General features: G+C 46.2%; 1 protein-coding gene across 2 annotated transcripts; it reads left to right on the top strand.

Moving 5' to 3' along the window:
• The first annotated feature begins 3,355 nt into the window (after positions 1 to 3,355).
• On the top strand, positions 3,356 to 17,012 carry csrnp1b (cysteine-serine-rich nuclear protein 1b). Of its 2 annotated transcripts, none has more exons than XM_088363088.1 (5): positions 3,356 to 3,524; positions 11,993 to 12,191; positions 13,309 to 13,568; positions 13,642 to 13,938; positions 14,030 to 17,012. In XM_088363088.1, exons 2-5 carry the CDS (start codon positions 12,011 to 12,013, stop codon positions 14,954 to 14,956), a joined length of 1,665 nt encoding a protein of 554 aa, XP_088219214.1. In that variant the 5' UTR covers positions 3,356 to 3,524; positions 11,993 to 12,010; the 3' UTR covers positions 14,957 to 17,012. The 2 variants fall into 2 exon arrangements, with proteins under 2 accessions (XP_088219214.1, XP_088219213.1); XM_088363087.1 differs by lacking the exon at positions 3,356 to 3,524 and adding an exon at positions 6,972 to 7,052.
• The last annotated feature ends 768 nt before the right edge of the window (positions 17,013 to 17,780 follow it).

The raw sequence follows: 17,780 nt of genomic DNA, 5'->3' as shown, positions 1-17,780 counted from the left end.
TGGAGAAGCATTACGAGCACATATGCTAACATTGTTACATGTTAGCATATTTCAGGCTAGTCAAGTTTATTTGTACACTGCTCAAAAAAAATTAAAGGAACATTTTTTTATGGCATGAATTCAGTTAGGTTTTTCTGATAAGGTTTTGGTCAGGTACGCGGCAGAGGGGGTTGTTAATCAGTTTCAGCTGCATTGGTGTTAATAGAATTAACAACAGGTGCACTAGAGGGGCAACAACGAGATGGTCCCCAAAACAGGACTGGTTTTGCAGGTGGAGGCTATTTCAAGTTCCTCCCTCTTGATCTTTTTTAACTGGTATTCCACAAGTGTTGGCTTTAGCTAGTCATTATCACGACTAGGAGCATGAGGCAATTTCTTAACCCTCCTGAAGTTGAGCAGATTGTCCAACTCCTCCAGGATGGCACATCCATGCGTGCTGTTGCAAGAAGATTTGATGTGTCTCCCAGTACAATCTCCAGAGCATGGAGGAGATTCCAGGAGGCAGGCAGTTACTCTAGGAGAGCTGGACAGGGCCATAGACGGTCCTCATCCCATCAGCAGGACCGATATCTGCTGCTTTGTGCAAAGAGAAACAGGTTGAGCACTGCCCGAGCCCTACAGAATGACCTCCAGCAGGCTACTGGTGTGAATGTCTCTGTCCAAACAGTCTGAAACAGACTTCACGAGGGTGGCCTCAGGGCACGACGTCCTGCAGTGTACCCTGTGCTCACTGCCCAGCACCGTGGAGCTCCATTGGCATTTGCCATAGAACACCAGAATTGGCAAGTCCGCCACTGGCGCCCTGTGCTTTTCACAGATGAGAGCGGGTTTACCCTGAGCACCTGTGATAGATGTGAAAGGGTCTGGAGAAGCCAAGGAGAGTGCTATACTGCCTGCAACATCATTCAGCATGACCGGTTTGTGGTGGGTCAGTGATGGTCTGGGGAGGCATTTCCATGGAGGGACGAACAGACCTCTACAGGCTAGAGAACGGCAGTCCGACTGCCATTAGGTATCGGGATGAAATCCTTGCACCCATGGTCAGACCCTACACTGGTGCAGTAGGTCCTGGGTTCCTCCTGATCCACGACAATGCCTGGCCTCATGTGGCAGGAGTATGCAGACAGTATCTGGAGGATGAAGGAATTGACACAATTGAATGGCCCTCACAATCACCTGATCTAAACCCCATAGAACACCTCTGGGACATAATGTTTCAGTCCATCAGACGCCGCCAGGTTGCTCCTCAGACTTTACAGGAGCTCACTGATGTCCTTAGACAGATCTGGGAGGACATCCCACAAGACACCATCCGTCGTCTCATTTGGAGCATGTCGCAACGTTGTCAAGCATGCATACAAGCACGTGGGGGCCACACAAGATATTGAAAATAATTTTGAGTTGCAGAAATTGAATTTAGGCAAAATGGACGAGCCTGCCACATCATTTTTTCATTTTGATTTTTGGGGTGTCTATATACTGAGCCCTCTGTAGGCTGAAAACTTTTATTTCCATCAAATGATGTGGCATCTTTTTGTTCCTGAGACATTAAACTGTCCATATCAGTATAGATATCCAACATTTTTGTTGTCACCATTGAAATCTGATGTATTTTCAAAGTGTTCCTTTAATTTTTTTGAGCAGTGTATAATATCTTAAAGGGCTTCACATGAACAAAGTACAATCCCTAGAATTTACCCAAAACTTTCCATTTTGAGGGGGAAGGGCTGTTTGGAACACCTCAAATTGTCACCAGGATTTTCACACAAGCTCACATCATTGAGTTTTAGAAACACGAATGGGATACTTCAAGCTGTCACTCATCTGGATGTGCTTGGCTGGCCTCCCGTGGAGGCCGGGAGTGGGCGATTCTGCTTCGGGGTCATAATTAAGGCCCTAAAACTCATCAAGTGTGAGATAAGCCCCCGCCTCTCCTTTGCAGCAAGACAATTAACATAACTCCGTGTACACAAGTCTCAGGAGCTGAGCACCTGTGTTGACTTTGGCAGAACCCGTTGCCGCCACTGCATTTGGGGCCAACTGGGAATGAAAGCAAAGTCGCTAGGGTGTAAGAAGGGGTGGGTGTGGGTGTTTGTGTGTGGAGAACAGTCCTACCCGCATTCCATTCAATGACTCAGAACGTTAAATAAACTCGGGCAGGTAAAAACAAAAAGCGACTTGGGTGCACTTGGAATTAATTGCAGTTTGTATGTAATTCAATTTGATGCTTTTAGTTGCAAAATCTCATCATGGTCTTATTCATTTAAAAAAAATGCAATCGACAGAAGCACTCTCATTCTTCTTCATACCAAAGGAGCTGACTGTCGGTGTTTTTGTTACAGTAGAAAGAAGTTGAGTCACACATTATTGCAAAACGCCTTACGTCACTCTTCACAAGTGACGTAACTCAGCACTTCCAGCATTGCACTGAAATCAAGTCTGGAACAGAACAAAAAAAAAAAATAGTGTTCAACAGTTAAGTGGTCAGAAGAAAATAGTTGTTTTAATGATGGACAAAAGTTGTAATTGTAAGAGGAAAAAAATCATGACAAATTTTATCATCATACAATAGTGTAATTTTTTTTTTTTTAGAAAACTGGTAATCATTCAAAAATTCAATTTTTCCAAGCAAAGAGTTGTGATTGAAAAAGTCATATTCTTTTGGTAAAAACTTTAGTTCAGACTATACTTTGAGAAAAACGTTTGAGACAGTTTTATTTTTTTCGTAAAAAGACAGTAAAATAGGTGTTATTTTTTCGAGAAATATAGTAGGAAACGTAAATAGGTCATATTTTTTAATAAGAAAAGTTGTAATTGCACAACAAAGTGCTATTGTTTCCAAGCAAACAGTTTGTACAAGTGACATTTTTCAGAACTAGTTGTATTTTGTTTATGTTGTAATATTGCAGTAGTCGTATGTTTTAATAAGATTACCGTACACAGTGATACTCTTCGCCTTTTTTTAAAAAAAAATGGCGTACTTTTTAATAAGTTAAGATTTTAGTGTCTCCCTTTTTTTGGGAGTTTTCCACCTCACCCAATGATGTCAAGCCTTCTGTTCCCCCCTGCAAGCTGCTACGCGTAATACAGTCACGCAGCAGGAGGAAGAGAGAAGGCGGAGGCAGGAAGCGGCGTGGGCCGCCTCCTCTGCTGTGTGTCACGGCCTGCGTCACAGCCACACGCCGGGAGGGAGTTTTCCACTGACGAGAGAGAGAGAGAAAGAGAGAGAGAGAGAGAGAGAGAGAGAGAGAGAGAGAGAGAGAGAGAGAGAGAGAGAGAGAGAGAGAGAGAGAGAGAGAGAGAGAGCCCGAACTAGTCGCTGCTGTGCTCCAGAATAGGACGCGCTCGAACCGCACCAAGGCAGACAATAGCCGCGGAACCGACCGGGTGAACATCTTCGTGTCCGTGGGGAGAATCGGACAGTCAACCATCCACGATCCGCTTTATGGTTTCTCACGAAGAATCCATTCGGATTAATCCCATCATTTGCCACTCATGCTGATCGGACAGTCAGACACTTGCTGGTGAGTAGTGCTTTCATTGTACTGGATGTAACGTGCGTGCTTTAACGTGCGCAAATATGTCACGTGTGGATTTTTTTTCTTTTTGTTAAAGTCAGTAGGATAAAAGGGGTGAGTTTTTATTTTAACGTCAGAGGTGCATCAAATCCAAACTCAATCCGTGAGATGATTGCATGTTTTAATAATCGGACTACTATAAATTATGCGTTATTTTTGCCCACGCGTAAGGCACTAAAGCTGACACCGGCGCTGTCACCTGCACACGACCCACGGCGGCCCCGCGTGATTCCTGCCATTTAAAAAAGGCATTTAAGAATAAAAAAAAACACCACTTAGCTTTCCTCCCTTTCATTATTCCCCCACCTTCCACTGTTCTGCTTTATTGGCACCATCGTTTGATTTTATAGCCCAGTTTTATTTATCGTGAAACCCCACGCGGGTTTTGCTTTCTTTAATTGTGGATTCTGCCTTAGTTTGTAGCCTCATTGTGTGTGCGTGCGTGTGTGTGCGCGCGCGCGTGTGTGTGTGCGTGTGTGTGTGGAGACTGGAGAGGACTTTTAAAAGTGTCTCTAGCGCGACCTCACTCGGATCATTTTTGGAAATCAGGCTTTCTGGAATGACACACACACATGCATACACACGGGAGGAGAATGATCCTTTGTTTACTGACACAGCTTCCATTCCTTGTGCTTTTACTCCCACCACGCACACACACACACCCGCACACACGCACACACGCGCACGCACACACATACACACTCACACACACACACACACACACACACACACACACACACACACACACACACACACACACACACACACACACTCCACTTTCTCCAGAATGCTCAGCAAGTAGCTCGTCTGGTCCAATATGGGGAATTTGTTGCATTATGACAATGCTTGCTGTGGTATTCAAACTGTGGTTCCCTCACCACTGCTGGTCCCAGAGAACATTCCAAAAGTGGTCCATGAGATAGTCAGTAAGGGAGTTTTTAGACAATTATATACAGCAGGTGTTGGCTCAGCTCATCGCGTTTGTCATTATATTGGGATTATTTAAGCAAGGTACACACATACAGATTGTTATTGATACCAATTTTTAAAATGTGAAGCATAGCACAGACAAGTGTCTCTTAAACATTAAACAGGTTGAGAAAAAACTCCTCTTAACACACCCCACACCGCAGGATAATCGGTCAGGATAATCTTTTACAGAAATCTGATAACAGGGCTTTTACCTACTTTGACCAAAAGGGGGCAGCAACGCGCACTCTGTGCGATTATCGGTATATCTGGACTTTGCTTTAAACTGCACTTGACTCAGCCAACAGTGCCTCTGTAGGTTGCACTACACGTTGTCTATTTATGTTTGATTGAACACTGTCACGAATTCCTGACAAAAGATGAATTCCGCCTGGCAACCATCTCGATGAGCACACGCTTACGTTGAGTGGTTGCAGTAGCAGTGTTGGGTTCAAGCGAGGTTGCCTTGCTTCATTTCGCTCACGCAGAATGCCCCCTCTCTTTTGTGCTTTGGAAACAGGAGGGGAGGGGAAGGGGGCCGGCTGAAAGGAATCTCCGCAGCACCCCCCCCCCCCCCCCCTTGCCCACCCACCCTCAACACAGCAACTTGCTTCCATCTGCTTCGTCCCATTTAGGCTCAACTTCTCCTCAAATCGATTTTTTACATGTAAATCTCAATTAATTTTGTTTGATTTGAAAAATGGAATTTCTCATAGTTTGACATTTGTCCTCCTGGGCAGTAGGTGGCACTATGGTGTCATTTCGACACATCAGCAAATCATCACCTGTGTCTTTAAATTTTGTATATCAAAAATACGACAGGTATCGGAACTTGGTATCGGTGAATTCTCCCACTGATATCGGTTTGAAAAAGTGTGGCACATCCCTAATATTGAAGTTTGAAAGTTTCACTGGGTTGACAAATGATGAATCAGAACTGTCTCCCGACTTAAAGGCAGCATGTGAGCTGCACGTGCTGTTAATTCCCCAGTCAGGTGTGTCCCGCATGCGCCCTCGCCCGGTACCGCGTCGGACTATCCGAGCCCGGGGAAGAAGCAAAAAAAGCCCACATCTGTGTTCGATTGAGCTCCTTTACAGCGAGAGCGGCGCCGCTGCCAGAGATGGAATTCCTGCGGCTTTGGAGACATGACATTATTTATTTGCTTTGCGCTGTGCTCCCTCCCTTTTCCCAGTACCTCTCCTTTTTGGAAAGCGGTGCCACGGGTTGAGGCAGGGGAACAGAATGTTTCTCTGGCGGGCCTCGATGGGAATGACACCAGAGCAAAAACTTTGAAATTATATTGGTCACACCTCAATGTAGTAGCCCCGCCCTCCCATTTGCTCTTGGGGTGTGTGTGGGGGGGGGGGGGGGGGTGTCTGCTGTAAGTAATTTACACCATCCATAAGAACCGTCATAATTGCCTATATTGCTAGTTTTATCGCCGATGTTGTCGCTAAGTAGACTTAATTTTATCGCTGGGTAAGAAGAGTCTGAGGAATTTGGCCTCCCGTCATTTCGAAGAATTTGGCTGCCGTCTTTCCTTGTGACGAAGTGAGAGGTGGGGTGCCCCGGGGCCTTGAGTTCCAACCTGCCTTGACATGTTTACACACACACACGCCCCCCCCTCCCACACACACACACACATTCGGGCTCATCATTACTACATTTTATGAGCACTCGCCCACTCAGTTAGACAGTAAGACAGACAGAGACTGTGCCGGGTTGTCAGTCTGCCATGTAAATGCTCTCAACCGGCTAAGATAAGTGCCCCCCCAACACACACACACACACACACACACACACGCTTGCACGCACTTTATCGTTATCAGCTACAAAAGGGCAGAACAAGGCAGCACAAAGGGGGCAAAGTCAAACTGTCTTGTCGGCCCATCAGATCAATCGTGCTCCCGAATTAAACTTGCACGCGAGTTGCTGTGTATCGCTAACTTACTTTAGCATTTTGTGATTGTCAGCCATGATAATAGAGGAAACAATTCTTAACACACGGCAGGATAATCCATCAGGATGATCATTTGGAGACTTCCGTAGGTGTTGTTAATTTCGAGCAGCCGTAGCGACAAAGCGCGGCTAATGTCATCGGGTGGGGCTGACATGGCGTGCCTCTCGATTGGATCTGCGTTGTGCCTTTTAGTGACAAATCTTCCCGAGGTGGGAGATTTATCTTTCCCCGAGTGTGCGCATCCCTTTTTATCCCGCCACTGATGGAATGACAGCGATGCATAATTCAATGCGGGGAGACGCCGGCGTGCAGTGCTGCCACTCCAGGCACTGATTACCTTCAGGAGAGCCCACCGTGTCCTGCCACACTTGATTTTTATTTATTTTTTCATTATAAATAATAATAATTTTCTTATCATACTACAAATGAGCAATAGCAGCCTTGTTGTCTTCTTTTCTGGCAGATCCACATTGACCACAAACTAGGATTAACCTCTCGCCATTGTTTCTGCCCGTTGAACAGGATTAGCAAATCAATGTGTCAGGTAGGCTGCAGTCAAGAGACAATGACCCACTTCTGACACCACCACCAACCCTCCTCCTCCTCCTCCTCCTCCTCCTCCTCCTCCTGTCTCCCTTCTGGCTCACTGCAGCTTTTAATTAAAAAGACTATGCTTAGCCGGCGCTCTGCTCTCCCTGGAGGACACCTCAAAGCATTGTTTTTTTTTTTGCCATTTTAGTTTGTTTCTCTCGATTAGGCACAAGCTCGTATGGTGTGGTTAGCTTTTCTTTGGTATCGAGGTGGTCTTTGTTTGTCGCAAGGTGATTCATTCAGCATGGGAAGCCCCCCTGCATGGCTTGTCAGCCTCCTGCCCTTGACTATCTACTTTAGCATTGTCAGAGGGTCGACTGCCCTTTTTTGTTTCCCCCTTTTCCGTCTTGATGCACTGTGGACTAATGGTTAGCGCGCCCACCTCTCAAAGTTCTGGGTTTGAATCCCGGGCTTGCATGTTCTTCTCATAATCACGTCAGATTCATTGAAACGGCAGATTTGTGCATAGGCGTGAATCTAAATGCCCGTGGATGCTCCCCAGCGCGGCGCCCCTCCCCGCCAGGTGCAACACTGACACTTGCATAACACGTCCTGATAAGACACAGGCGGTATGCAGGTCACACTCTTCTTGGAACTCACGGGGAGAATCTAGTTTAGCCGCCCGCTTACGCCAAGGTCGCTCGCAATCTGCCAGCCTCCCGACAGGCCTCTCGACAGGCCTCTCAACAGGCCCGGCTTGGCTTTGTCTTAATAGCCGCCACGCTGGAGAACCGACATTTAACGTGCCACGCGAATGCTTACCCTGTAATTATCCCCTGAAAATCACTCTGCTTTTAAACAATAAGCAAAATTACAAGTATGCCCCCATCCAAAAATAATAAAAATGTTCGCCGAAACGCCATTTGAAAATCAGCTGTAAGTGATTAAGACGCCACTCCGAAGACATCGTCAAACGGCGGCTTTATGGATCGTCATAAAAAAAAAAAAAAAACTGCTTTCCTCTCCCCTCACTTCCCGTCGAGGTCAACCTACCACATTCCAGTCTTTCGTTTACACCACATACCGACAACAAAGCATCCTTCTTCTATACACTGTAAAATTCCATGGACCCCCAAGTGCAAGGCTAGATAATTGACTTTCAGAAATAGGGAAATATCTTATAGGCAGAATTGCAGACCTTTTGCAATACCCTTGCCCCCCCAGGATAAAAAAAATTCTAGCTCCGCCACTGCACATATGTGTACTGCTTAAATGTTCCTATTCACATTGAGACTAAAATTTGCTCAAATTTAGTCAATATGCACATTTGGACATCAATAATAGCAGTATTTGAATAATTTTTAAAAGTAAAGAAATGGCCTTCCCTCATCAAGAGCTCTTTTTGTGCATGTTGTTTTTTTTTTTTGTTTTTTACCCGCATGTGCATGTGTGCGCCTCTCAAAGGACTGATTGTTTTTATCGCTGAGGCAGCAGTCCCTATCACGGGAGCGCTGAACGCACGCTCGCTCGCACGCACGGCGGGCAGGCTGGCGCAACGCAACATCTTCCAAGAGGAAGCGGACTTCTTTGTCTGCGAAGATGTCACGAGAATACGCGATGGGGAAGGCCAAACTCGGGTGGCATTTCTTCTAATCGATGCTTTTTGATGGCATGTTTTTGAAGGGGTGAAGGGGTTGGCTCGTTGTTGACTTATGCAAATGAGGGATGATTGATTACTTCCTGTGGCTGACTAGCTGCAGGCAGCAGTGATGTACATTCCAGTTCTTTTAGGTGAATCTTTTGAGTGAACTGATTCTAAAGATTCAGTTCACTCAAAAGATTCGTTCAAACGAATCGTTCAACGAATCGTCTTCCCCCACACACACGCTGATCCGTTTTTTTTTTGTTTTTTCTTTGTTTTTTTGTTTTTTTTACACACAACATCCCGTGGAAACAACCCATCCACATCAAACAATACAACTACACCCCCCCCCCAATTATTATAATAACACATTTCTTTCTATAATGCAACACCTACACATTGATTCGTTGGCAACAGTCGCTCACCCGGTCGTGAACGGGAAGTTGCGTCACTGACTCGTTCGTGAACGGGAAAATACGTCACTGATTCGTAAAGTCCCGCCTCCATCTATCACTCGCTGCTGATTGGTCGTTCGCGAACGAATGAGTGACAGACAGCTTTGCCGCTATGCCATTATAACCACCTAAAACACATACATATTGTCATATAAAGCAGTTTACCAAATGTCTGATTTTTATGTTTTGATTGGCGAATATAAAATTAAGCAATAAAACACCAGACAAGTTATAACATAAATGTTTATTAAAATAATGATAATAATAATAATGATAATAATAATAATAATAATAATAATAATAATAATAATAATAATAATAATAATAATAAAAGTACATCTCAAACCAGCAATCTAATGTGAAACTGCAGTCGATATATTGGATAACAATATTTAGGCATATATATGCATACATGTTATTTAAAACCTACAATAAGTAAATCGTAAATCTACATTCTGGCTTACATAGTTTACTCTAGGAGACGCAACACGTTCACTGACTGATCCGGTGATGCACGGAAAGGCAGTTCACCCAATGACTCGTTCGCGAACAGGAAAGTCAGGATTCGTTCCCTCACTGATCCGTTCTCGCGATGAACTGGAAATGCGAATCACTCACTCACTGATTCGTTCACTCACAGATTCGTCCGTTGGTGAACGGGAAATGCAATTCACGACTCGTTCGGGAAGTTACGTCATTTTCTTCTTCCTTTTATTTTACGGCGAGGTGGCACCAGCTTCAATGGGCATTACCGACACCTCTCGTTCACTAAAATGATTCGTCCGTTTGAACGAATCGTTCACTCACGTGGCAACACTAGCAGGCAGCACTCGTGGACTCACATGGGCAAAGCACGGGGCGACCACAGCGTATTGACAAACGTGTTCGGAGCTGAAGCTTTTTTTTCCTGCAACGTGGCTGAATTGTCCTCTTTGTTGGTTAGGGGAGAAATGAGTGTGTTATTTTATCGGGTCTGACATTAATTAATCGTTGCCATTATCATTAGCAACTTACAGTGGGGGAAATAAGTATTTGACCCCTTGCTGATTTTGCAGGTTTGCCCACTTGCAAAGAATGCAACGATCTATAATTTTAATCATATGTACATTCTAACAGTGAAAGACGGAATCCCAAAGAAAATTCCAGAAAATCACATCATATGAATTTATAAAAATTGATAACCGTCTGATGAGGAAAAACAAGTATTTGAACCCCTGGACAAACAGCATGTTAATATTTTGTAGAAAAGCCATTATTGGCCAGCACAGATGTCAAACGGTTTTTATAGTTGGTGACAAGCTTTGTGCACATTTCGGCAGGGATGTTGGCCCACTCCTCCCTGCAGACAGCCTCCAAATCATTCAGGTTCCGAGGTTGTCGCCTGGCAACTCGAATTTTAAGCTCCCTCCAAAGATTCTCAATTGGATTCAGGTCTGGAGACTGGCTAGGCCACTCCAGAACCTTGATGTGCTTCTTCTTCAGCCACTCTTATGTTGCTTTGGCGGTGTGCTTAGGATCGTTGTCGTGCTGAAATATCCATCCTCGACCCATCTTCAGCTCTCTCACTGAGGGAAGGAGATGTTGGTCCAGAATTCTACGATACATGGCCCCGTCCATCCTCCCCTCAATACGATGGAGTTGTCCCGTCCCCTTGGCTGAAAAGCACCCCCAAAGCATGATGTTGCCACCACCATGCTTGACGGTGGGGATGGTATTCTTTGGGTTGTACTCTGTGTTCTTTGCCCTCCAAACACGACGAGTTGAGGCCAAAAAGTTCTATTTTGGTCTCATCTGACCACATCACCTTATTCCAGGCCTCTTCTGAGTCGTCCAGGTGCTGATTGGCGAACTTCATGCGGGCCTGTAGATGTTTCTTCTTGAGCAGGGGGACCTTGCGTGCGCGGCAGGATTTCAATCCATGACGGCGTAGTGTGTTACCAACCGTTTCTTTTGTAACTGTGGTCCCAGCTACCTTCAGTTGATTCATCAGTTCCCCCCTTGTGGTTTTGGGATGATTCCTCACCATTCGCATGATCAGGGAGACCCCATGAGGTGAGATCTTGTGTGGAGGCCCAGACCGAGGGAGGTTGGCGGTGGTGTGGTGCTTCTTCCATTTCCTGATAACTGCACCAACAGTTGATCTTTTCTCTCCAAGTTGCTTTCCGATTCTTTTGTAGCCCATCCCAGCCTTGTGCAGATCAACAATCCAGTCTCCAGACCTGAATCCAATTGAAAATCTTTGGAGGGAGCTTAAAATTCAAGTTGCCAGGCGACAACCTCGGAACCTGAATGATTTGGAGGCTGTCTGCAGGGAGGAGTGGGCCAACATCCCTGTCGAAATGTGCACAAAGCTTGTCACCAACTATAAAAATCGTTTGACATCTGTGCTGGCCAATAATGGCTTTCCGACAAAATATTAACATGCTGTTTGTCCAGGGGTTCAAATACTTGTTTTTCGTCATCAGTCGGTTATCAATTTTTATAAATTCATATGATGTGATTTTCTGGAATTTTCTTTGGGATTCTGTCTCTCACTGTTAGAATGTACGTATGATTAAAATAGTAGATTGTTGCATTCTTTGTAAGAGGGCAAACCTGCAAAATCAGCAAGGGGTCAAATATTTATTTCCCCCACTGTTTGTCCATGAGCTTAATGCTAAAATGCAATGGGTAACTCCATAAATAGGCTAGCGGAAATTAGCATGGCTTTTACAGTCATTTTAAATCTTTTCTTTTATCTTCAATACAGAAAAATGAAACCTACTGAGAGGCATTTTTATTATTAGCTCAATTTTGTGGAAACATTTTGAAGCATGCAGCTTATACTTCTCCATTGACGCCATTTTGTGTCCACAGATCGTCCACGCAAGCGCCATGAGCGGGCTTCTCAAGAGGAAGTTCCAGGAGGTGGGCGAGGACCTGTGCTACTCGTCGCCCTCACCCTCTTCGGTCTCGTCCGCCTGCTCCGCCTGGGACTCGGAGGGCGAGAGCTGCTACTCGGACACCCTAGATTCCACCCCTAGCAACCCCGGCTCCCCGGCAACGCATTCCAACAGTGAGTCAAGTTGGCTGACGGAAAATATGTTGTGTTTTTACGGCTGCGCTGAGGCTCTGATAATAAAAACCCACAGAACAGGGAGAGAGCTGAAGGAATTTGGTCTGCTGGCAGCTCATGAAACACTCAAATAGCTCTTAAAGCAGGCCAAAGGACCCTATCCCTTCACACGGCGATTCCTCCAGGACAACTGGTTGCAAGCCATTAGTTGTTTTGACCCTTGCCCATCCAAATATGTTTTGGACCTGAAACCTGATTGGCCAAAAAGCTCGGCGACCTCTGCTATAGGCGACGGTGGCAAATGAGGTTTCCTGGAAGAGCAGCGATGGCCACTTGCCAGAACGCTGGGGAACACACGGGCCGTTGTGCGAAGGAAGGGGCTGGGCGCGCACCCAGCACAGGTGCTGAAAGAGGCCCGGCGGGGCGTGGGATGCGGAGGAGAAGGCGTGCAAACACAAACTTGGGGGAGCAGATTGATGTCGTAGCAAAGGAGGTGGAGAATATGGCAAAGGTGCTCATTAGTTCAGCTACTAGAGCCGAGATTAAGGACCCTCTAGGGATTGCCTTCGCAAATGTTCCCACCTTCTGTCCCACTCTGCCATTAAATAACAATTAAATATATATAGCCAGCACATGTGGACACATGGCACTTTCCGAGTTGGGGGGGAGGGGGGGGGGGTTGTTGTTGGAAGACGTGGAAATTCTAAGAACCGTCCAATAGTTGTTCTTCCATTGTGTGCACGTGTACCTTTGAGCATTGTCCTGTTCTGGCACTGTTTCGTGGGAATCTCATCATCTTGCAGGGATTGCCCGACAACCCCCCTGCCTCTCCCTCAGTTGATTTTTCATTGTGCACAATGCAACAAAGCCGAGCGGATAATTTTTCACGGTGGCGTCACTTTTACGGGACGTAAATGCACTCCAATTCATGTTTTAATTGGGTGGCCGATAAGGCTCTGTGAAAGAGCAGAACAATGAATCAGAGGCGCGTCCTTTTTACTAGGCGCTTGTAAATTCCAATGCAGGGATATTCCAACCTCTAGTGGCACGCAGAAGCAGTGCATGCAAAAAAAGAAAAGAGGAAACCAAATCCATTTCTTCTTCCTCCCCTCCGCAGCGACATCCATCCTCAAGAAATCCAAGCGGGCGCGACGGAGCAATGTCACCTTTGACCAAGTGACGGTCTTCTTCTTCCCACGGTGCCAGGGCTTCACCAGTGTACCCAGCCGAGGGGGGTGCACCCTGGGCATGACGCCCCGGCACAGCGCGCACCGCACGTACACGCTGACCGAGTTCGCCGCCGAGCAGCGGTTGCTGCGCCGGGAAAAACTGCTCAACCGGCTACGGGAGGAGAAGCTGGGGGCTCTTAAATTAAAGGTGAGTGAAGACACAGACCCAGACTCAGATTTGAGGGTTTGGGTCTCCCTTTGACCAATCGTGTCTTCTGCAGTTGACCAAGAACGGAACCCAAGACAGCGAAGAGGCCGAGCGGCTGACGGTGGACGACATCCCCGAGCGGGATGTGGACGTGAGCAGCTCCGACCTGGAGGAGGGCTCGTTCCTCCAGCCGTACCCGTCCAAGCAGCGCTACGCTCTGCTGAAAGCCGCCGGCGTTAAGAAGGTCGACAAGGAGGAGAAGAGACAGCTGCACGAGCTGCGGATCTCCAGGGAGCGTTGCGGCTGCGACTGTCAAGGCTTCTGCGAGCCCGAAACGTGCGGCTGCAGCTTGGCTGGCATCAAGTGTCAGGTAAGAGAACCTTTGAGGAACATTCAGAATGTGGGCTTCTTTTGGACAAGTCACGTAGTAGCTAAGGAGTAATGGGTTCTTCCTCCCTCAGATGGACCATTCGTCGTTCCCGTGTGGCTGCACCAAGGACGGCTGCGGCAACACGCAAGGCCGCATTGAGTTCAACTCCACCCGGGTGCAGACGCACTACATCCACACCATCATGAAGCTGGAGCTGGAGAAGCGACTGGAGGAGCAGTACGGAGGCGAGGAGGCAGCGGTAGAGACGACAGATGCCATGGCCGCTCCCCCCGCTCGCTCCTTCCCCTTCGGCTCGGAGCTGGTGTCCGCCGGCGACAACAGCTGCAGCAGCGACATGACGGACTTGTCGGACTCGTCCGGCCACAGCGACGACTCCGAGGGTGGCGGGAGCCCGTGCAGGCGGCGCACTCCGCTGGACGTGGACGAGAAAGGCCTGAGCCGCATCCTCAGCTTCAACGAGGCTGGGAACGGGGACGCCGCCGAGAAGGACTCGTGTCCCCGGCAGGCAGCCACGACGGCTGAGATATTCGGCAGCTTCAGCATGGCGGACTTTGCTGACGAGAACGACAACGCGGTGCCGTTGGTCAATCGGACCGGGTCAGAACTTTTGGACGAGAACGCTAACCAGGGCAACGGACTCTTCAACTGCGACGGTGTCCCGCACACGCCCTCGCCGACCGTGGACCGCTCGGCCAGCTACAACATGGACCTGAGCCTGTCCTCCGAGTCGGACCTGGAGTTCTTCGACGGGTTCCCCTGCCTCGGCCCCAGCTCACTCTACAACTCGCTTAAGGAGTACGAGCACATGGACAACTTTTTCCACTTCCAGCTGCCGAGCTACCCGAGCCTGCCAGCGTCTGGCGATCCGGGCACCTGCCTCCTAGAGTCCCTCATCGGCCTCTCGGAGTCCGTCCCCGAGCCGCCTCCCGCCTTTACGGACAATCAGATGTTGGAGGAAGCCATCAAGTTGTCTGTAATGGAGTCCGTCAAAGTTTGACATACAAACAGCTTGGGCTGTGCTGAACCAGAACATTGTAATGGTTCTAGAGCCATTTGGGTTCACCCCAAAGCCCAATATCCCAAACTTAGTGTCAAATTTGGAGGAAGATGCTTGGTCGAACACGTCGGAGTTTGGAGGATGCCGTGATCTCCTTCTTAGCCTAAAGTCCAAAGTCGCCTTTGGGCGCTGGCGTGAAGGCCCGCCGACACCAAAACACACTGAGAGAACTCTCAACCAAACCCACGAACGAGAACTGGAAGGAGCTGTAACAACACAGCCGAATGTGCACCTCAGGGATTCTTTTGTTCTGGCTTTTCGGAGGCCATTGCTGCGACGGTTTTTGCCTTTCTCGGACCCCATCAAATTTTTTGCGTGGAATCACAAAGTTAGCGGACTCCCGAGAGGTTCGCATGGTACAAGAAAATGGAAAAAAAAAAAATCCCGTTCGATCAGCACTTTATCAAAGGCATCGTTTTGGTCGCGTGGGGTTCAACTGTTAAATTATCGACTCTTGGCTTAAATGATTTCAAAGCTGTACTGTTTTTTTTTGTTTGTTTTGCCTTTTGTCATAAGTTATTTCCTGCAAGGATTCATATTTATTTTCCTCTCGAGAAGCACTGTGCTTTCCTTTCTTTCACAACCGTCAAGTGCAATCGTCCTCATTCACATTTTTTCTTTTTTTTTTTTTTTTAGGAATCCTTATCGGAAAAAAAAGGCCATCAGGAAAATATTTAATATCTATTTGCTGATTAACTTATTATCTCAACGGTTATTTCATTATTTTGGCAATAAAAATGGAGCTGTGGAAGCCGAGCAAGAAAACTGTCAAATCTCCCTTTTAAAAAAAAATCTCTAAATTATGGCATTTATTGTATTTCTCCCTATGTCATGTAACCATAGAGAGAGAAAATAACTAATATTTTGTAACTAATTTATGTAGATTGACAAAAAGAGAATTCTAGTGAAACTGACAAATTGACTATTTTATTAAGCAGAAACATTTTCAATCAACAACCTTTATGATATAGAAAACTATATTACATTTATGGTGTGAAATATTTTTCACAGGCAGTTTTCGACTATGTGCCGCTCAAAACGGATCTGATTTGATTGTATTCTGAATTTTCCTCGGAAGTCTGTGACTCGGGTCACAACGTGTTTTATCCATTTGAAAACGGGATTTTGCTGGATAAAAATTGCATATATTATACGATTTTTATCGTGCGTGCAGAACCCCCATTGCGAAGAAGTTGCCTCGTTTTAAAGGAGACGTTTTATACAGAAGGACGCAGTCAGACATGTTTTCAGAAATTTCTGAGATGGCAAAATATTTGCTCGGTTTAATGTCACAACGCGTTGTTAAGCGTGCCAGAGACTTATTTCTAGACAATTCTACAATACGTCACCTTTCAAATACTGTTCAACAGTGAGGAAGGCTTAATCTGACAGGGGGTGCTAGAGAGCCGATGTACATATCTCACTTATGTTCTGCAGCTTTTTCGGGACCCCTTTTGACCCGGCGGGGTGGGGAACTCGGGGCATACGCCAGAACATTTTGCGGCAGCGGCCCAACCGTGCATTATTTTTCCAAAAGCTTCCCCAGCCCTGTTTTCCAACGTAATGCATGTCGGTTCCCTGCTCGTTGAAAGCTGAAGTCTCAATGTATACTTTTTGAAAAGTGCAGCACATTGGAAGTGTATCTGCCTTTTGCCTTCTTTTTTGTATTAATTTTAAAATCCATCCGATGATGCCAAGCGGAGTTGTACAAAAACATGAAGAAATGACAACAGTGAGTGTTTATTGACGTCATTTATTAATTAACCGTACTGCCCCCCCCCCCCCCCCCCCCCTCTTTTTCCACTTCAAGGAACGTGTCTTACATTTTTTTGATACATTTTTTGGACCTTTTTTTTCTCTGTACATATTTCTGCTTCAACGCTCCCACAGAGCAAACAAAAGCTGCTTTATTTTTTACATGCTTTCACTTAAACCTGTCTTTTCATCCAAGCCATTTTGACAGCCTGTCCCTCGATATAATAAAATGTTTTCTAAACTCTTGACTCCTGTCGTCAGTGTTTGTATAGTTCATTTTGTTCCCTGAGGGAGACGTATTAAAAAGAGTTTTCTTTTTAATTTGCAATACTTTTACGCTTGCGGTAAGTTCAACTGAGTGGCAGGTAACGTTTTACCACGAGCAGTTGCGGTTCATTGATTTTAACTTAAATTTTGGGCGCTGCTCGTTAGTAACTACGTTATTTTCTTCCACTCCATTTCAAATTTGTTCCTGCAAGGTCCAAAACCTCCATGAATTTGTCCACCCTCAAGCCTAATTTCTTTAGATTTCGTCAGTAAATTTGACATGTAAGAATAGGCCGATGGTAACGGATATGAATCATTCTTGGCCTCTTGTGGCTATGACGTACTACTACAATCCAAGTCCAGAACGTAAAAACCCCACCAGAGTTTGGCTTTAGCGACAGGTGCTTTTCCTCAACCAGTAGGTAAACTGCGCATGCTCGAACTCGTTTACCTGCTCGAGTAGAAACACCTGTGGGGAAAACCAAATGGTGGCACGGTTTTTACTTACTGGATCTGAATTTCCCCATATCTGTGAATTTCACGTTATCTGTTAGCGTTTGATTTTCCACACTATGTCCTTGGTTGGATAACTGTATTTACGTTACTGGCTACGTTTTACTTTTGATTTATTTATTCAGTTTTTTTTGTCGCCTGAGAGGCGCATACTGCAGTATACAGCTCATCTGAAAAACCATTACTACTTAACCTAACGCACATGTGTCAAACTCAAGGCCCGGGGGCC

This window comes from Syngnathus floridae, chromosome 20 (assembly GCF_059516105.1).
Source record: "Syngnathus floridae isolate MCC-2025c chromosome 20, RoL_Sflo_1.0, whole genome shotgun sequence".
NCBI classification, from domain to species: domain Eukaryota; kingdom Metazoa; phylum Chordata; class Actinopteri; order Syngnathiformes; family Syngnathidae; genus Syngnathus; species Syngnathus floridae.
The sequence above is the reverse complement of the archived record's forward strand: the minus strand, read 5'-3'. Positions and strand labels throughout refer to the sequence as shown.